Source organism: Pantherophis guttatus, chromosome 2 (assembly GCF_059756535.1).
Source record: "Pantherophis guttatus breed Tessera chromosome 2, ASM5975653v1, whole genome shotgun sequence".
NCBI classification, from domain to species: Eukaryota; Metazoa; Chordata; class Lepidosauria; order Squamata; family Colubridae; genus Pantherophis; species Pantherophis guttatus.
Genome location: NC_142064.1, coordinates 219,209,838 through 219,229,421, shown reverse-complemented (window position 1 = coordinate 219,229,421; position 19,584 = coordinate 219,209,838). Strand labels below are relative to the sequence as shown.

At 37.1% G+C, this 19,584-nt stretch overlaps 1 protein-coding gene across 19 annotated transcripts in view; it reads right to left on the bottom strand.

The window, feature by feature from the left end:
* The window catches only part of CACNA1D (calcium voltage-gated channel subunit alpha1 D), a 240,478-nt gene that overhangs the window by 118,363 nt on the left and 102,531 nt on the right, over positions 1–19,584 (bottom strand). For 14 of the 19 annotated variants that reach the window (XM_087887838.1, XM_087887840.1, XM_087887842.1 and 11 more), the window contains exons 6-8: positions 16,442–16,594; positions 14,750–14,946; positions 3,107–3,210 (exon numbers count right to left, since the gene is read on the bottom strand). In XM_087887838.1, the coding sequence (XP_087743964.1) occupies positions 3,107–3,210; positions 14,750–14,946; positions 16,442–16,594 (454 nt within the window). Of the gene's footprint in view, positions 1–2,479; positions 2,584–3,106; positions 3,211–14,749; positions 14,947–16,441; positions 16,595–19,584 lie in introns of all 19 variants that reach the window. The other 5 variants (XM_034437079.3, XM_087887839.1, XM_034437051.3 and 2 more) reach the window with 1 other exon arrangement.

Genomic DNA, 19,584 nt, shown 5'->3' with positions numbered 1-19,584 from the left:
CCAGAAATTGTAAATCAAAGTTAACTAATATGCTGAAAGAAACAGAACTGCTTCTTTAACCATATTCTCTGAGATTAGGAATGAAGTATGTGATAAAAGACTAATCTTCAACTAACTGTCAAACTGGCAGCCTGCAGGCCGGATGCATCACCCATAGGCCATGCCCATCCCAGCTCTGTGAATGGGAAAAACATCACAAAATGTCACGTGATGGCAATGTGATGCAGCAAGTTTGACAACCGTGTTTTAGGACATCTGGCCTTAAAACAATGGCCTTTTGGCCAATATCATTGAGTTTTAACCTTTTAGGTTACATGAATATTGTTCTGACTCACAGTGGGGTGGCTATTTTATAAAACAATCAATAAATTAATTATGTCTATATAATTAGAGGAATATAAAATTATATTCCTCTCTGTATTTAGTTCAAGTAGTAAGTATTTCTCCAGATGTCACCCCTCCTCAATCTTTGTTACTGTATTCTTAAAGGATGATTTTCCATTTCCTACTCCAAGGATCAGCAACCTGTGGCTCTGGAGCCGCAAGTGGCTCTTTCACCCCTCTGCTGCAGCTCCCTGTCACTCAAAATATGTGTCACAACCACCAACGTGCGACACCTGCCAGCACGCGATTTATTGAGCTTTCCAACCCCCGGTAGGCCAACCCTGGATAAACCCAAGAAAAGAAAAGTTTCAGAAGAAAACAGAATGTTTAATTCAACTACATATGCTAGTTTTGTGGCCCCTCAAGAAATAGTCAGGCATGGGAAGGGTTTTGTGGCTCCCGGTGTTTTCTTTTCTGTGGGAAACCAGTCCAAATGGCTCTTTGAGTGTTTAAGGTTGCAGACCTCTGTCCTAGTCTATAGCCTGATTATTTCCTGATAGTCTTCCATCCAAGTATTATTTAAGCCCAACCCTGCTTAGCTTCAAAAATCAGGCAAAATCAGCCAGGTACCTGCTCTAATTGCTCACAAATGGTAATCAAAATAATGGGTCACATTCTGTTTAACAGTGAATGTCTGTTTCCCAGTTGTGACTTCAGCAGTAGTTGCAGGATAAGGCAGAGAAAAAAGAGTATGTGCTTTATGGTACATGGTGCAATCACTATTTTTGGTTTATGTTTTTTATGATTTTATACTACAAGCAATTTTCCATATGTTAATACACAAGCACTACCTTGAGCCAGTTACTCTCTCTCAGCCCTAGGAAAGAGAATGCAAAGGCAGACCATTTCTGAAATGACTGCCCAGAAAAATGCAAGACTTGCACAGGCAATTGCCAGAAGCCAAAACTGATATGGAAGCACCTGCACTAAACCACAGACCCAGAGGATGTGAAAAGCTCACTGATTCAGAAACAGAATGTTTTAAAGAACTTCAAAATGGTCTGTTCCCCTCTGGAATGATATGGTCTCTTCCAAAGGGCATATCTCCAACTTAGAGGGCATTTGATGTCTCTTGGGCAGGTTCTATCTCTAAAATAGAATATTTTTGGTTTAACATACAGGGGGGAAAATTCCCAGTTAACTTAAACTGATTCCATTTTGGAGGAATTATTTCTGGAAATTGTTATATGGCTTCTAGAAAACATGTTCTAGAGGAGATTCAACATGGACTGGAAGGAGAATGAAATGTTCAGGGGTTTTCTAGAATGTTCCATTTCGCACCTGACAGGCAATCTGCCAGTATTCCAGGTTCTTTTTTCAGTACAGGAAAGAAGCCTTCTGGAACACATGACGGTGAGATGACAACCTTTCCCTTTGGCAATGGTGAAATGGCTTGCACTGATAAATTGTTGTGTTTTTTTACAACTGACAGCAAAGCAAGCTGTTTATACTATTCCCTAGATTAAATTTCATATCTTTAGACAGAATGTTCCTCTCAATTTTGTGGGAGCAGCAAACACTTAGAAAAACCAAACAAAAAGAGAAATAAAAATGAAGTGCCTACTAAACTATGTCTTATAGATGACTTACATCACGGGTGTCAAACTCGCAGCGTCACGTTGCCATTACATGATGTTTTGTGACGTTTTTCACCTTCACAGACTTGGGGTGGGAATGGCCTGTGCATGACGCATCCGGCCTACAGGCCACCAGTTTGACACCCCTGATTTACATGAAAAGCCTGTGTGCTAATGTGAATGTTGCATTGGTGTAGGTAACAGGAAACAATAGCATTATCCATATTTAAAAATACTACTTACACAGGTGGTTTAGAGTACTCATATCTACAAGGAGTGCAGTAGTGTAATAATGGCAATGTTAGTTCTTCACTGAATTGAAGGAGCTGACAAGCATTGTAAATGTGTCACAGGCAAGTACAATGATAAAATTCAGGCAACTGGAAAAGCAAACATTCATAAAATGGCATACCAATCCAAGGCACATGCAGAAAAGCCAGCAGTGTGAAATTTTAAACAAACGCACAGACCATTTTACACACTGTGGTGTGAAATGCAAATTTAAGTTAACGGCTTACCCACTAAGTACACCAAGTACCAGGTTAAGTACGAAAAATGAGCCCAGAATGATAAGACTAACAAAATAGATCCATGGCCACTCACATCCTATTGCATCATTTACCTGTAAAATGTAAGGAAATACATTATGATTCAGCCATTCACTATACAGCAGAGTCCTTTCACAATTGACAGATCACATAGGTATTCAGTGTATTAGCACCATCTGCTCTTTTTAGCAACACACTACTTCATCATTTACCAGATTTACCAGCACTTACTCATGATGTGTACAATTTCACTGATTTAGTTATGAAAATTATATAACTTTTTCCTTATACCTGTGGAAATATACAATTCTAAAAGGGTTGGGAGCTTGTTTTATTTGTACTGACCTCTAAGTCACCAATTAATTTCTATTAAACTGTATTTTTCATACCTAATGCTATACTTACATTTAAATTGATTTATTGCGATTTTCTTTGTTTTTAGAAAATGGATTTGGTCTTCAGGAAGCTCTGGTCCACCATGTTTTAATTTGGAAATCTTATTCCCAATTCTTTTGATTCAATTTCCATAGTCTACCTATGTGTTCATGGCAACTGAAATATGGACTCTGCTTCTAGGATAAAAAGGTGTGTGCTTACCCGCTCAATACACCGAGAACAAGATTTAGAACGAAAAATGACCCAAAGATGACGAGACTGACAAAATACACCCATGGCAATTCAAATCCCATAGCATCATTCATCTGTAAAAAATAAGATGACCTTGTAGAAACATTTGCTTCCATTTGCAATGGTGATCAGCTGGTGACCAAAACACATGCATGTGAAATAAATACAGTCACTTTATAAGTACCAGACAGAAGGGGAAAAGAAGATTAAAACACCCATCATTTTCTCGTTACTTCAGAGGTATATTTAGAAACATCAGGGGGAAATATGAAAGCACCAAAGCTCCATACATCTTGTATAATAAATTTTTACATGCAAAAATGAATAGATAGAACTGAGTAGCGATATATATGTCACATCAGTGCAATGACACCACTGAATCCAATTTATTTATGAAGTTTCAGTATTCCAGTCCTTTCTGTTTTCTGTGCATCAATTCAACCCCCCCCCTCTCTCTCACACACACACACACACACACACACACAAACAAATACTGTCCAAAGGAGAGATCAGAAGATAATGTGGACAGTTTTGCTGTTGTGTCAAAATGTTATCATTCTACGACCAATTCTCTTTTAATTTGCAAAGATGTATTGTGGAAAACCAAGCACAGAAATTTAAAAAGATTACGAAATGCGGTTTTATAAATAACTCCTCAAAAACCTGACTGTATATTCAGATAAATGAGTACAGTATTTAAATTTAATAGTCAGAAACACATTTGTGAAAACTAAATTGTATGAAATAGATAATTCATCAGGATTATGAATTGTTGATGTTATGCTGACCATTTCGTATAATTGAGGTTTAGATGATAATAACAGAAAGTAACATTGTTAGAATATGTGCATAGATGTTTAATAGTTCTAAGACAGTTCTTGCTATTACAATAGCAAGGAAAGAAAAAAAATTATATACATTTAGGATAGGACACTGAAAGTAACCTTAATTTAGTTTTAGGACTAAGTCCAAAATCTGATCAGTTCCCCAATTCCCACATAACTTTGCGTCTGTTTTTAAAAAGCATACATACATACATATACAGTATAAATGCATACAAACATACCAGTAGTGGGTTTCAAATCCCGTCGCTACTGGTTTGTTTGTGGATGTGTGCTTGCATTAGCACGCACGCAACGCTTCTGCGCATGCGCACAGAAGTCTGGGTGGGTGGGTGGCGCCTCCCACCGCCACTGCCGGTTCTCCCGATCTGGGGTGAACCGGTAGCAACCCTCCATTGAAAAATACACATGCTAGGAAGAAAACACATTTGGGGGGATGGGAGTGGTCCATACGAAAGAGCACTTTGTTTTTTGTGTATGCTGAGGAAAGAAAAAAAAGGTTCAGAAGTACAATAACTCAGATTTCAAAAAGCAGAAAGAGAAAAATAGATGGAAACACGACAAGGGTAAGAGAAAGCTTTTATTAATATCCTAAAATATGTTAATGTTATAAAAAAATTACATGTTAAGAAACATTTTTAAAAGCCTCGCTTTTCCTCTTTCTCAGGAAGGATGCAAGGAACCATAGTATTGTTTCTACAGACTTGCTATCTGCAGGAAAAAAATTCATGGTTAAAAAAGTACTTTTAAAGTTTTGCTTTTCGTTTAACTGATTTTCTAATGACATTTCATTAAAAGCAAAGAATCATGGAATCACAGGGCTGGAAAGGTCCTTGGAAATCTACTAGTCTAAACCCCTGCTCAAGGCAGGAGACCTTATTGCCTCCCAGACAAATTTCTCCTTAGTTCCAGATTGGATATCTCTTTAATGCTCTTTCATCCGTTATTTCTGGTCCTGCCCTCAGGTGCTTTGGAGAAAAAAAATCTATCCCCTTTTCTCTGACAGCCTCTCAAGTACTGGAAGACAGCTATCGTGTCACCCCTAATTCTTCTCTTCATTAGGCTAGATATACCTAGTTCCTATAAATGTTCATAATACAGTTTAGCCTCCAGATCCCTTATCATCTTTATTGTTCTTCCCTGCACTCTTTCTAGGGTCTCAGCATCTTTTTTAAATATGGCAATGAGAACTGGATGTAGTATTCCAAGCATGGCCTCACTAGTGTAGTATACAGTCATACTATCATGTCTCATGATCTTGATGATATCCCTCTGTTGATGCAGCCTAAGACTACATTGGCTTTTTGGGCAACTGCAGCACACTGCTAGCTCATACTCAAGTGATAGTCCACTAGAACTCCTAGATCTCTTTTACAGTTATGACTGTTGAGCCAGTTACCACCTATTCTATACCTGTGCATTGGGTTTTCGTGGCCTAGGTGTAGGATCTTGCTTTCCTCACCATTGAACTGCATCTTGTTGGTTAGGGCCCAATGCTCAAGTCTGCCAAGATCCTTCTGAATCCTGAATCTACTGAATTTTTCTGTGTATAAGACACCTCCATGTATAAGACTCCCCCCCATGTTTCATGTAGTTTCTTGTAGTAAGCACACTAAGCCATCACTGTTCAGAAGCCATCTTGTTAGAGTGAGTAATACAACAAGAACTGGAAATGCATCACAGGAACAATAGAGATGAAACCTAGAGTGGCAATGTGATTCAGGAAACAACTACAATAGGAAGGAATGATAGAGCTGCATATAAGATAGAGGCTCATCCGGCATGTGCAGCCTTCTCCTCAGCCTCTTGTGTATAAGACGCACTTCAATTTTCAAGTAAATATTTTTAAGAAAAAGTACATGGAAAAATATGGTATTGTCCAAAGAGTTGGTGATTCTCCCCAGCTTGTTGTCATCTGCAGATTTGTGTGTGTCATTCTCAAGATCCTTTCTTATGTCAGTAAGAAATTTATGTCAATAAATTATCAATAAAAATTGTTTTCATTCAAATGCAATTTCTCCTTCGGTGGGGATGGGGGAGATCTATCATTGTCTCATCACACAACTGCATACTGAATGGAGGTTTTGACTGGCTTCATACTAGTGCTAGGAAGAGAATTTAGCCCATGTGATTTTGTATTAGTTCTCATTCAATCTGATGAAAGAGAGTTTCCTTTGAAAGAAATTCAGAACTTAGAATGAACTTAGACATTCTATTTCCTTTCAAATTTCTTTCAAAGGAGAACTGAATTTCTAAGTTCATTCTAAGTTCTGAATTCATTCATCACATTTATAGCCTTCCTTTTATTCAGGAGCTCAAAACAGCATGCCTAGCACTATGTCCTTCTATTTTCCACACAATACCAACTCTGTGAGGTAGACTAGACTGAGAGAGATGGACTAGTCCAAAGTCATTCCGTGAACTTCCATGAGGCTGACGATGGCTTAGACCCCAGGTGTTACTGCATTGAACTCAACACCTCAACTACTACACCATAGTCCCTCTTTTAGGCCTTGGAAATATAGTTATTTTGCACAACTTTTTTATTTTATTTTTAATTTGATTTATATGCTGCCCTTCTCCGGAGACTCAGGGCAACTTACAATGCGTTAAGCAATAGCCTTCATACTTTTGTATATTTATACAAAGTCAGCTTATTGCCCCCACGAACTGGGTCCTCAACATGCTAAACAAGAACAAAACAGAGTTGAATATTTTGTGAAAATCCCACTATCATGTTAAGATGTAATATATTTATTTTGGCCCCAGCATGTTATAAAAGTACTTCAACTGTATTTTCTTAACCCAGAATTAATATTTAGTTAATTATATCATGCTAACCTACAGATAGATTGCTTGGTTTTGGGTTTGTATGTTGTGAGTTAAGACAACCATACTTTAATGCCATGAATATAACAAGCATGTTCATTTTATCATTTAAGAAGGTGAAGCCTTGTCATCTTATGCTTTATTTGCCCTCATTCCATCACCCAAATCTCTTTTATCCTAGTCTGGATCTAGTAGTGAATGTGAGCTAGGCTACAACAAGTAACGATGCTAGATGGGGGTAGAAGACAGGAAGACTCAGATCTTATTTGCAGCTCTAACTTCTGATAAGAGAAGAAAAGAGAAAGAAAGATGCATATTCACCTCCCTGGAAGAAGTAACTTTTATAGACTGGAGATTAAATAAATGAACCTTTCCCTTTTGCTTTTAAAAAGAGACAAAATACGTTTCACTTGCCTTTAATTCTAGGGAATATCTCATTACTTCATATGCAGTAGTGGACTAAATCAGATTGATTAAGACCAACCAATAAGCATTTGTGTTCTGTCTCCCTTCTGTCTCTTACCAGACAAATTATCTTAAATTCCTTTGATTATTTGGAATAAGGTCAATTTCTGTCCAATACTTCTATCCCAGTATTGCAATATTTAGAGCTGCGTAAGAGATGCCTACAGTATTCTTACTATAGTATAGCGCTAGTATTTGAGATCTACCAAGACTTTTAAGAATTGTAGACTGTGTGGTAAGAGAGCCAGCTGAAAATATTGTTTTTCAACACTAGAAAATGAAATCTACAGCTGATTTGCAGAAAAGGAGTATTAATATGTGCTGCTGTGAGTAAATCCCACAATATTTCTGACTAAACATTAATCTTCAACAATTCTCTTGGAACTAACTGCTCTTTCCTGATTCTTTCTGTCAGCAGGAGCAGATGAAAATCCAGAAAGGCTTATTCAATCTTATGTTCCTGGTTTGTTAAGAAAGGATCAAGTCAGAGATCCTGGTTAGCTTTTCCCACAGTAGGAGGAGGCAGTGTATGCTATTCACACAACTATATGCCAACTTTATTCATTTCAACTATTGCTATATGTTTTAAGTTAAATTGGCTTTAACAATAATTTTTGTTGTTATGAAGACATTGATATTTCACAGCAATTGAAATAAAGAGGAATAAAATAAGTATTTCTGGTTGCTTTAAGCTTCTTGGGAAATACATTCAATCTTTGTTAGCTTTCTGGAAGGCTTTTAAAACATATTTTTTGTCACCCGCCTTGCAGATCCCAAGGAGAGTCTGCAAGATGACCATATGAGATTAAGTGAGGTTTGTTCTCCCACAATCTTCGGTTTTATCTGTTTACTTTTTTATTTTACTTATTTTTGACTGTTTATGGATTGTTATGGAATGTTTAACTACTGTTATACTGCATGCCCCCAGTGTCACATGTCTGTGAGATTGGCAGCTGTATAAATAAATGAATAATTCTAAATGAATAAATAATCACCAGATTAATATACCAATTTCATCAATTAATACAGTACATGTCCACTGAGAAGTAAATACCATTTACTTCAATGGACCCTTCTCTTATACATAGAGATACACCCTAAGTATCTCTCCATTTTAGTCCTTTTAAATACCGTACCTGTTACATGTCTTGAAATTTTGGATGTAGTGCGTGTGTGTGTCACATAATATTTTAATTGGCCTTTAATATACTGGACATTTTATCAGCATCTAGAATAGCCTTGAGAATCAGGATTTTCTGAAACAGCGCAAGCTGTTCTAATAGGCTTTGATGTCTGAATAATAGGTCAACCAACCCTTGAACGCAGACTTCTAAGTGCCTGGCCAGAATGACATACAGTTTTTCAAAACCTTGCTGATTTCAAAGGCTCTGCTCTAAGGTCTTAGAGGCGCATATATCAAACAGGCTTAAAAGGGAATGCTTTTCAAAGCTAACAGCTTACTCACAGCTTATCTGTCAGAAAAACTGTCCTATGTTCTTCCCTGTGTTCTCTGGATTTCAAAACACAAACACACCACAATCTGTCTCTTATCTACATCCTATATGTCAAGTGCATTGAGGGAAGATATAATTGCTACAAGAATCACAGCACTGGCATTGCATACTTTTCATTTGGAATTTAATATAACAAAAAAAAAATAGAGTTCTTAGAATAATTGTTATGCCTTTGTGTGCAGCCCATTTACTCCTAAAATAATACGTAAAGATAAAATAATTTGTCAAGTGTATAAAATGGGCCTTTGGCCTTGTTGATTTCCTTAGAAGTCAGGATCATAAAATAGGCATTCTGACTGAAGTGAACATTAAGGTAGGATCTGCTGTTCAAACTAGACACTAAAAAGAACCTTCCTGCTTAGTGATGGTTTCAAGGGTATTTATATGTGTATGGTAATTTGTTTAGTGCCTCAACTGGACCATCAGCAATTTGCAGATATTAATAATGCATAAATCTCCATATTAGTGGGGATTAGGTTCAAGTTCTACATGACCATAGAGCTCACTAGAAGGCTGTAGAACATTTGCATTTTCATCCAAGCTACGTCTCATATTTTTTATGAGAACACAATGGAAGGATTCCCAGGTTTCTTATCTTGAGCTCCTTAAGGAAAAATTTGGATATAAATAAAATAAGTGACTAAAGAACTAGGAGTCAATGAGATGAACACACCAGTATTTATGTCATTTATATTATACTAAGATTCTTTGGACTTTTGTTTTCTTGTCCTCCACAATTATTTAATATATTCCCTATGTCTTCTTATCTATAATTCCCAAAACCAATAGCATAAGTGGTATTAGTTGGGTTAATTATATATGGTAGTTGCCAGAAATTGGGGAACTGTAAACACAGGATTGTTTGACCAAAACCATTACAATTATGTCACATTGCTGAACATTCAATTAATTATTGCCTAATATACATTGTATTTGAATTATGAAGGATCCAGATGTAGAAAAGATGCTCTTCTACAGAACCAAAACACTAACCATTACAAATTGGGAAAACATTAACAAAGAGCTAGATTTGAATCTAGATACCTTCCAAAGAATTCACATTGATTTTTATACTCCTAATCAGTTATGACAATCCATGTCATCGGTTGCATATAAGTGTTATTTTTATTCTGTGACATACATAGGGTTAAATATGTAATTATAAATAATTTATAGAAAGTTTTAAATAATTAAGAGACAGATTTGTTTATAAATATTACATAAAGTCACAATGACAGGTTGTTACAAACAACACTCAGATCAAATTACCTAGTTACCTATTGAACTCTGAAACCAGTCTCTAAGAATCAGACATGACTGAACAGATTTAAAAAAAAAAAAAAAAAACACTCATTAAACCATATCCAGGGCTTTCTGCATAATGCAAACAACTGTAGCAGCTAGAATAAACAAAGACTCATCTTTTCACATAGACTCAGCTATAATGTGTCCTTCAATTATCGCTAAAAACTATTGATTAAAAGCAGTGAGTATAAATTTTAAAAAGGGAAATTCTACACTCTGATACAAAATGATCACACCATAAAACATGAGTCTAAGATAGCCCAGAGCAATCTGGATGACCACGAAGTGGCAGCAAATGGCTATAGTTTTCTATATTATTTTTGTTGCCATCCAGTAATTGACTGGATTTTTTTTTTTTTTTGCAGCCTAGATATGGTAGCTATAATCATGGTGTAAACAAACTTAGTCATTTGTGATACGTTCTACAATCAAAACCAGATTAGCTACAAAACTCCTGAAGTCTTTAAAATAATCAAAGTTTACAGTGTTAAATCCATACAAATCAAGATGGTTCAAATCAAGATGGTTCAAAAATATTCATTTATTTAGTTGTCAGATTTATACCCTGCCTTTCTTCCAGGAGTGCAAGGTGACACACATAACATTCTTTCCTCCATCTTTTTCTATGCAACCACATCCTTGCTGAGAGACAGTGATTGGTCAAAAGTTTCTGAGTGTCTATGGCTGATGGTGGACAAGAATCTGCTCTCTCTGATTCACATTCAACTGCTTAAGCACTACATCTCACTACGGTAGTTCTTTTATAGTGAAAAAAATGTCTTTCAAACCATCTTCTGGAGATATGTAGAAAATTCTTACAAGTGAGTACTTTTATGCTTTTCTTACACTGTACATCATAAAACCAAAACCACAAAGAACTGTGGCGATTAAATTTTGTTCTGTTGGGATAGGTATTCCATGTAAAGCAGATTCAGATAATTACTCTCCATGTGAGATCCTCATGGTACATGGTTCATTTAAAACTCTTGACATTTAACCAGCATGCTTCAAAGTTCTTTTCTAAGAGAAGCACTTATTAATGGATTCTCCTTCTCTGGATGTGATCAAGTGGAAACCAGACAGCCATCTACTGGACATGAAATTTATATTTCTGTCGTAAACAGATGGTTGGACTCAGTGGCCTAAATGGCTTCTTCCAGCTTTAGCATTCTAATAGTTTCATCTGGTAATGTTCTCCACAAATCTGAACCTTGATAATACAAACTTCACTCATTTTCCCCTCTTTTCCTTACCACTACAGTTTTATTTTTGATTCTGTAGTTTGTAAAGAGATAGCTGAACATTTTTCTTGGATAGAATTTTAGATAGGAAACCATCTAGAAACATTTTTGTCTTAGGTAGCAAAGGAATAATTTGCAAAGGAGTTCTCAATCCTCTTCGAAATGCATTCTCAATTATTCCTTTGCTTGGGTTGCAATGGTTTCCGTAAGAGAACTTCGCATTGGTCAGATGCCATCTTGTGCTTTGCATCACACTTTAAGAAGGATTCTGACTAACTCATAAAGAACTCAGAGAATGATAGAAAGAATGGGTCAGGGAGTAGGAATTAAGCCCTATATAAGGAAAGTGAAGGAACCTGAAATGTTTAGCCTTGAAAAAAGAAGAAGGATAAGACAGTATATTTCAAATGCTTGAAACGATGGCAGCCAGATTAAAGGCCTAACCTCTACTGATCAAGTGCAGGACACAGAATAATGGATTTAAATTGCAGGAAGGCTGCTCAATTTGGATTGAATGTTAGAACAGAACCTCCTAACGATTACTGTAGCTTGGTAGTGGAAACATCTCAATGTTTCTGGTTAATTGGCAAGAGTATTATGAAGAGATGGCCATCCATTTATTTCTTCTCATACAAGGGCCCTTTTGCTGATATGGCAAATAGGACTGTATTGTGGTGACTTGAGGGGGGCATTGTAATTGTGCAGTATACACAAATAGAGTGTATCACCCATATAGTAATGTGAAATATTTAAAAAGCTTATAATTAAATGGCAGCGACAGACAAGAATAGCATCTTTGTCTATTGTTTTTGTTGCTGAATATGTAAACACAGAATAGTTATTTTCTGTTTCCATGGGTGGCAGAAGCTACTTTAGGAATTAGTCCCACGTGGGAGATATTATGGTAATTAAATCCCTGTTGGTTGTAGACACACTTAATATTAATGGAGTTCTTCTGCCACCTTCAGTAGGAAGCAGCCTTTAGTTGAGGAAATAACTCTTTGTCCATCACAGTGGTTAAAATCATTACAATGTTTGACATTGCAAACATTTAAAAAGTTGCCTGAGGGAGGAGTGTGGTATATACCCCAAGTATTTATAAGCCTTCTGAGGCATGATATTAGGTTCAGATAATTTTCAAAATAATTTTCAAAATCATACAACAAGGCCAAACATGATATAAGACAGTTTTATATATAAAAAAGTAGATCTGGAACAGCAGGAAGGTCAGTAGGGATTTTTTTACAACCTCCCCCCCCCCTTTTTTTTTTAAAAAAAAATAAGGACAACAAAAAATACTTTCCTGCTCAAATTTATGTGCTAAAAGAAACAAAATTGAACTAACCAATTTTGTGCAAGCGCTATTGAATTTTGATATTCAAAAAGAAATTCCAGGGTCCAGAATAATTTCTATCACCTGAACCAGTTTTCAGATTAGGTAGAATATGTATCTGTTTGTAATATCTGGACCAGAGGTGGGTTTCAACAGGTTCTGACCAGTTCTGGAGAACCGGTAGTGGAAATTTTGAGTAGTTTGTAGAACCGGTAGTAAAAATTCTGACTAGCTCCGCCCAGGGGTGAAATGTAAAATTTGTTACTACCGGTTCTGTGGGCGTGGCTTGGGGGGGTAATGTGACTGGGTGAGTGTGGCCAACTTTTTTTTTTTATTTTAACTTTTCAAAGCATTTTTTTCTGCAAATGCAAAAAAATGCTTTGAAAAGCCTCTGCCGATCAGGAATACAGCTGGGATCATCAGAGCCTTTTCAAAGCATTTTTTAAACCACCTCTTCCGCTGAAGAGGTTGCAGAAAAAAATGCTTTAAAAGTCTCTCTGATGATCCCAGCTGAGTTGCCTGATCGTTTTAAAAAATGCTTTGAAAAGTCTCTCTGACGATCAGGCAACTCAGCTGGGATCATCAGAGAGACTTTTAAAGCATTTTTTTCTGCAACCTCTTCCAGGGAAGAGGTGATTTAAAAAATGCTTTGAAAAGGCTCTGACGATCCCAGCTGTGTTGCCTGATCATCAGAGCCTTTTCAAAGCATTTTTTTAACCACCTCTTCCCCGGAAGTGGTTGCAGAAAAAAATGCTTTGAAAAGCCTCTGAGATCCCAGCTGAGCCATGCAATCATCAGAGTTTTTTTTTTTTTTTTTACTTTTAAAAGCATTTTTTTGGCGGAAGAAGTTGTAGAAAAAATGCTTTTAAAAGTAAAAAAAAAAAAAAGCCTCTGATGATCCTACGGCTCAGCTGGGCATCGTGGGGGGGGGGGCTGCAGGGATTTTTGCTACTGGTTCTCCGAACCACCCGCTGCCATAGCTACCGGATCAGCTACCATTTCACCCCTGGCCCCGCCCCTATCTATTCTCTGCCTCCCGAGTCCCAGCTGATCGGGAGGATTTTGCAGTAACCTTCCCCTGAATTGGGGAGGGAATGGAGATTTTACAGTATCCTTCCCCTGCAATGGGGTGGGAATGGAGATTTTACAGTATTCTTCCCCTGCCATGCCCACCAAGCCATGCCACGCCCACCAAGCCACACCCACAGAACCGGTAGTAAAAAAATTTGAAACCCACCACTAATCTGGACCCAAAATCTTTGCCTGCTATCTGATAAAAATGGCTACAGCTTGCATCTAGTTCTAGTTCTATTTATGAAATGACATTAATATTACTTCCCACTTATTTTCCAATTTAATCACAACAAACGTTGCAATTTGGTAGCATTTTAGAGAAGTATCAGGTCAGCTGTCCATCCCTATTGTAAAGGACTGGAATCACTTTTAATATTTAGATCTAGACTGCAATCCTTAAACACATTTACTGTATAGGAAAATGGGAATACTTCTGCGTAAAAAGGCATAGAATAGTGCTATTGATATTTTTACTACTTCAATACATAATAAAATAATAATAATAATAATAATTAATTAATAAAAAGCATTTGTAGCCATCCAGATGTTGCAGAGCTACAACTCTCATTAAGAATGACAGGAAGTGTAATATGTTTCATTATCATAGGATAAGGAAATTGAAGAAGGAGATAATTTAGTCACTGCTTTTAATTATATTTTATATGCTCAATACTTGCCAAATAGAATAAAACTAAAAAAAAAGGTTATTTTTGAAAGCATGTTGACATGGAATTGTAAATATTTTTAATACAAAAATCTCAAAGTGCTTAAAAATAATCAGATACAAAGACTTTCACAAAACTGGACATCTTGACATCATACTGTTGGAAAATATACTGTTGGAAAACCTAGAAACACAAGATTTTTAAAATTGTCCATACTGTTTTAACCCAAGTAATCCAAGAAAAGTGAACTGCAGCTATTTACCCGAGTGGCTCAGAATTACAAAATAATCCCAGAACTCTTATTTTAGATGAAATGTTTTCAAATACACAAAAAACACCACTTACCCAGTATAGCACATCTGTCCATCCTTCCATAGTTATACACTGGAATACCGTTAACATTGCATAACCAAAATTATCAAAGTTTGTTATGCCTCCATTTGGTCCAGGCCAACCGCCCTTACATTCAGTGCCATTTTGGGGACACTGACGTCCACTCCCTGAGAATGCACAAGGTGCAGGTTCCTCTTCAACTAATATTTCTAAAAATGAATAAAAATATTTCAGGTTGAGCAGTCTTTAGCCTCTGGCTCAGAAAAAAATCACAGCAGTCACAAGGATCATGTGTCTGAATGAACATTAAAAGTTTCATCTCATGAGACCTTGAATATTGGTTTACCTAAATTATTCTTCAAACAAGCTTACTCATGTATATGCTGTCATCTATCTGGGGAGATTTCTTTGTGAATTAAACTATACAAAGAGATACATACTGCAATTCCAGAGTTTTCACATCTGATGCTACAATGCAGTGGTGGGTTGCCCCCGGTTCGCACCAGTTCTATAGAATCAGTAGTAAAACAGGCGGGAGGCTCCGCCCACCGACCCTGACATCATGAAAATGCTTCTGCACGCGGCCCCGTTGCGAACTGGTAGTAAAGGTAAGTAGAACCCACCCCTGCTACAATGATATGAGAGTTTAACCTTGATGAAAAATGGCCTTGAAGATACAGAGTGTGTGTGTGTGTGTGTGTGTGTGTGTGTGTGTGTGTGTGTGTATACATTCCTATTATCCTATTAAGAATGTATGTACACATTCCTATATACTAATGTGTACTTACCAGTCTTGACTTTCTAATAAAAATCAGGTAGAATGGTACTTTACAAAAAAAAGTGTTATATATTAATTAATATGAAATATTATATCCCATCTTTCTAATGAGGTCATCCCTTTTTAGATTTATTTTTTATACATATAAAATATATTTTATATTACATGCCAATAGAAAAGAAATCATACAGGGATTAACAATTACATATTTTCTTCAAAAAATAAGGAAAAATATGTTTTCATCCATTTAAGAATAGTAAAACTGTGCCTGGTCCCAGAATCATGTTTCCTATGGTATTTTCTTATTTAACACTACATTGCTATATATTAATAATACCTAAATCTAAGTCAGCAGATTTCTATTTTGAACTTTGAACTGTTTATTTGTGAAATTGTCAGAACTAATTAACCATTAAGAATGAATTTTAAGCAGTTATATTCTTTTTGAAAACCTAAAGATACAGAATCAGCCTCCGAGAGAATATCCTTTTTCAGGTTATATTAATGGAAAACCCTTCATAATATCACCAGACTCCCCATCATTATTACTCATCTAGTGCTAATTTTCACTTTTAGGTAGCAGGACCCAGCCTCAGTCCTACGGTAGTATTTATTGTACCCTAGCTGGCTGCAGATCTGAAAACCAGTTACCAATGGTTTTAACATTTTCTCATATGTTCTTATGTAGAGAACTTGAACTGATAATTTTTACTGCAAATGTCACATTGAGTGATGCAGAAAGCCATAGATGTCTCCCATGCAGAGTGAGACAGGGAGGATATAATTCTGACCCCATTAAATCTGATTTTTCAGAAAAAAGCAATATGTAATCTGTATTTATTTGGTGAGAACTATTACAGCTTTCAACCAATGGTTTCTGATACCACTGTTCAATTCCAGTTAAAAGGAATAATTGCTTTACTCACCTGAATCTTCAAAATAACACGATTTGTGCATTTTTCCAATAAAAAGTTCCAATCCTATAATAGCATAGATTATGATTACAAATAATACCAAAAGGGCAATATGGAGCAAGGGGACCATGGCTTTTATAATTGAATTCAGGACAACTTGTAAACCTGTAAGATAAAGAGCACTGGTTATACTGTTTTGGTTTTTTGTAGTTACAAAGAACAAATGCAAAAACACAAGTAGGCATCAGGACTAAAACTGCTGCCACCCCCTCCTATTTTTAGCACAGCCTTTACAACCTGGGGCACTGCAGAAATATTGGACTATGTTTCTGACTCTCTTGCATGATTGTACCGGGGGTGGGAGACAGCACAGATAAAATAAAATCACCGTGCAGATACACAATACTTTAAGATGCATTTGAGCATAATACAAGCTCTCATTTTGTTAAGGGAAGGAAAAAGAGCTAACTCTTATTTGAACCGAGATTTGTATACGTACAAAATTAGAGATATCAATCTGCTGCCAATGAGAATTTTACATCTTACTAAAAGTCTTTTTCTCCATTTATGGACTATCTCTGACAATTGCTTGATCCTCCATTGAAGTGATTTTCCTGAACCACATCAATTGCCATCATTTCCATGGCAACAGATTATAGTGTGATAAACATAGCATTATGACCTTGCGTATGGATGAAATATTAAAAGCAAAGAGATTAAAAGAACAGATGCTTCATTCAACCAGAAATATTCTCAGAGAGAGAAAGAAAAGAAAAGAAGAAAAGAAAAGAAAAGAAAAGAAAAAAGAAAAGAAAAGAAAAGAAAAGAAAGCCAACGAATGTTTGTGAAATGTTATATAAAGGATTACATGTACAGTAAATCCACCTGTTATTTTGTTGAACTAGATATTCCAGTAGCCTTCCTGCACACAATAGACCCACTCTCATTAGTTAGGGCCACAGTTTAATAGGGTGCAAATTGATTTTTTTTAAAAACAAACTATTAGTACCTTAGAAACTTTTTGGAAATTCTAAAAAAAGGCCATGAAAGGAGATAAGTGATTTTGTATAGCCAACATGTTGGGCACAGCCTCAAGTGTAACTCCGCTGAAGCATAACAATTACTTCGCTCATCTGCATATATTGGTCACGTTCACAATCATACTGCAGGCCATTTTTGGACTTTCACCTGAAACATTAGGTGAACCTAGTCACTGCCGACTGCAAGATATATTGCATTACTTTATCTCTATGCTAACACAGCCATAATTGCCATACCCAGTAAACTATGTTTAAGTAAATCATGGCTTATACATATTGACACAGATAGGATTATGTGCCATGGTCAGACTTGTTACACAGAGCAAATGAATTATTTCTATAACACAGAATGTTTAAAAACTGTTGCTCAGAAGAATAACGTTGTATGTTAGTCACATTATATGAAAGTGGAAAACAAAGCAATCTAACTCACACACTGCCGACATTACCTTATTGACTTAATTTCTTGATACAAATAGTATTATCTTCTAGAAGGCATTACCTTCTAGAAATACTTTAAGGGCCTAATGGAAGTAAGTTACATATGTGAGAGCCACTAAAGCTGGCAGCTGTGCATTCGGTTCTCTTTAAAATTTACTTGAATTTATCTATATCACAGGTGTCAAACTCCCAGGCCACGGGCCGGATGCATCACACGCTGGGCACGCCCATGCCCAGTTTAGCGAAGGGGAAAAAAGTGCTGATACATCACAACGACGACATGACATGTCATGCCCCCGTCGGAGTCTGAATCTAAGACAGAAGATGAACAGCTGAGAGAGAGCGGGAGAGAGGCTCTGTTGGCTGTGGAGGAAACTGGGGAAGGGCAAAGTCAGGCTGGGCAGAGCAGGGGAGAGATAGAACAAGGGAGAGGGAGTTCAGATGAAGACCAAGGCCCACCCCCTCCTCATCCTATGGCACACAGGGAAGAATGCAAAAGAGAGCAACGTGGGTTGCGTGGCTTATGAGGAAGGAGAGGGCCCCGATTCCCTTTACAAGGAACACCTGGGGATGGAGATTAAAGGAGAGGCAGTTGGGAAGAGCATTTGTCAGGAACAAATGCTGAATTCATCTAGTGTTGAGAGTTGTGGCCTGCATTCCTGGCATTCCTCCCGACTATTTGAATTAGTGTTGTGCTTATGTGTGCTTATCTTGTCTTGCTGGAATTATTACCGTGATGCTTCACTTCTGGGACTCATTATCTTGCCCTGCTGGAGTGATTGATTGCAGTCATTCTGCTTACAGTGTTTGGATTGGAGTATCTGCAGCCAGAAGCTGCTGCAGGTTTGTGCGAGAGCTTTTCTCCAGGCTGGAGTGTAAATGGGACATTGGGGGCAAAGTTGGTGCCAATAAAGAGATTCATACCCATTCTCTGGCTGTGTTGCCTTTGTGCCATGCCCCGCATCATCACACAACGCTAGTTTGACACCCCTGATCTATATTCTAATTTCACATACAGCGATGTCAGTGAATGATGTCATATAATATAATATTCTGACACTAGGTCACTGGGTGAGTTCTGCTAGACTCTTCTGAGGCAAACCATACATGAATCAACCAAATCTGTAATAGTGGTGAATATCTGTAGCTCAGGTGTAGGATGAGGGTGATCCCTGAGCTTGTGGGTTGGTTCCCAAACATTTCATTACCAGGCTAGGTAACTTCTTCAGTGGAGTTTAGGGGATATCAGTGTCAGTGTTCTTCTGTTTATAAGGGCTTTGTGTGGTAAGTCTTGTGATGGTGAGGTCACATCAGGAGGATAGGGTCCCATCAGGTCAGGGTCTTGTGATGGGTCAGGTATGGGTGTGTCAAGTGAGGGTCTTGTGGTGGGTCTTGTGACCTGACTCATCACAAGACCCTCACTTGACACACCCACACCTGAAATACTTATAAACAGAAGAACAGTAACACTGACATCCCCTAAACTCCACTGATGATGTTATCGAGCCTGGTAACAAAACGTTCGGAAACCAATCCACAAGCTCGGAAAATGAACCTTCACCTTCAAATCTGTAATATTCCAGCTGTTTTCTACTTCAAAGTATTCAATTTTATTTTAGATTGCCTTGAGTGCTACAGAAAGGTATCCACCACCACAGCACCACTAATAATAAT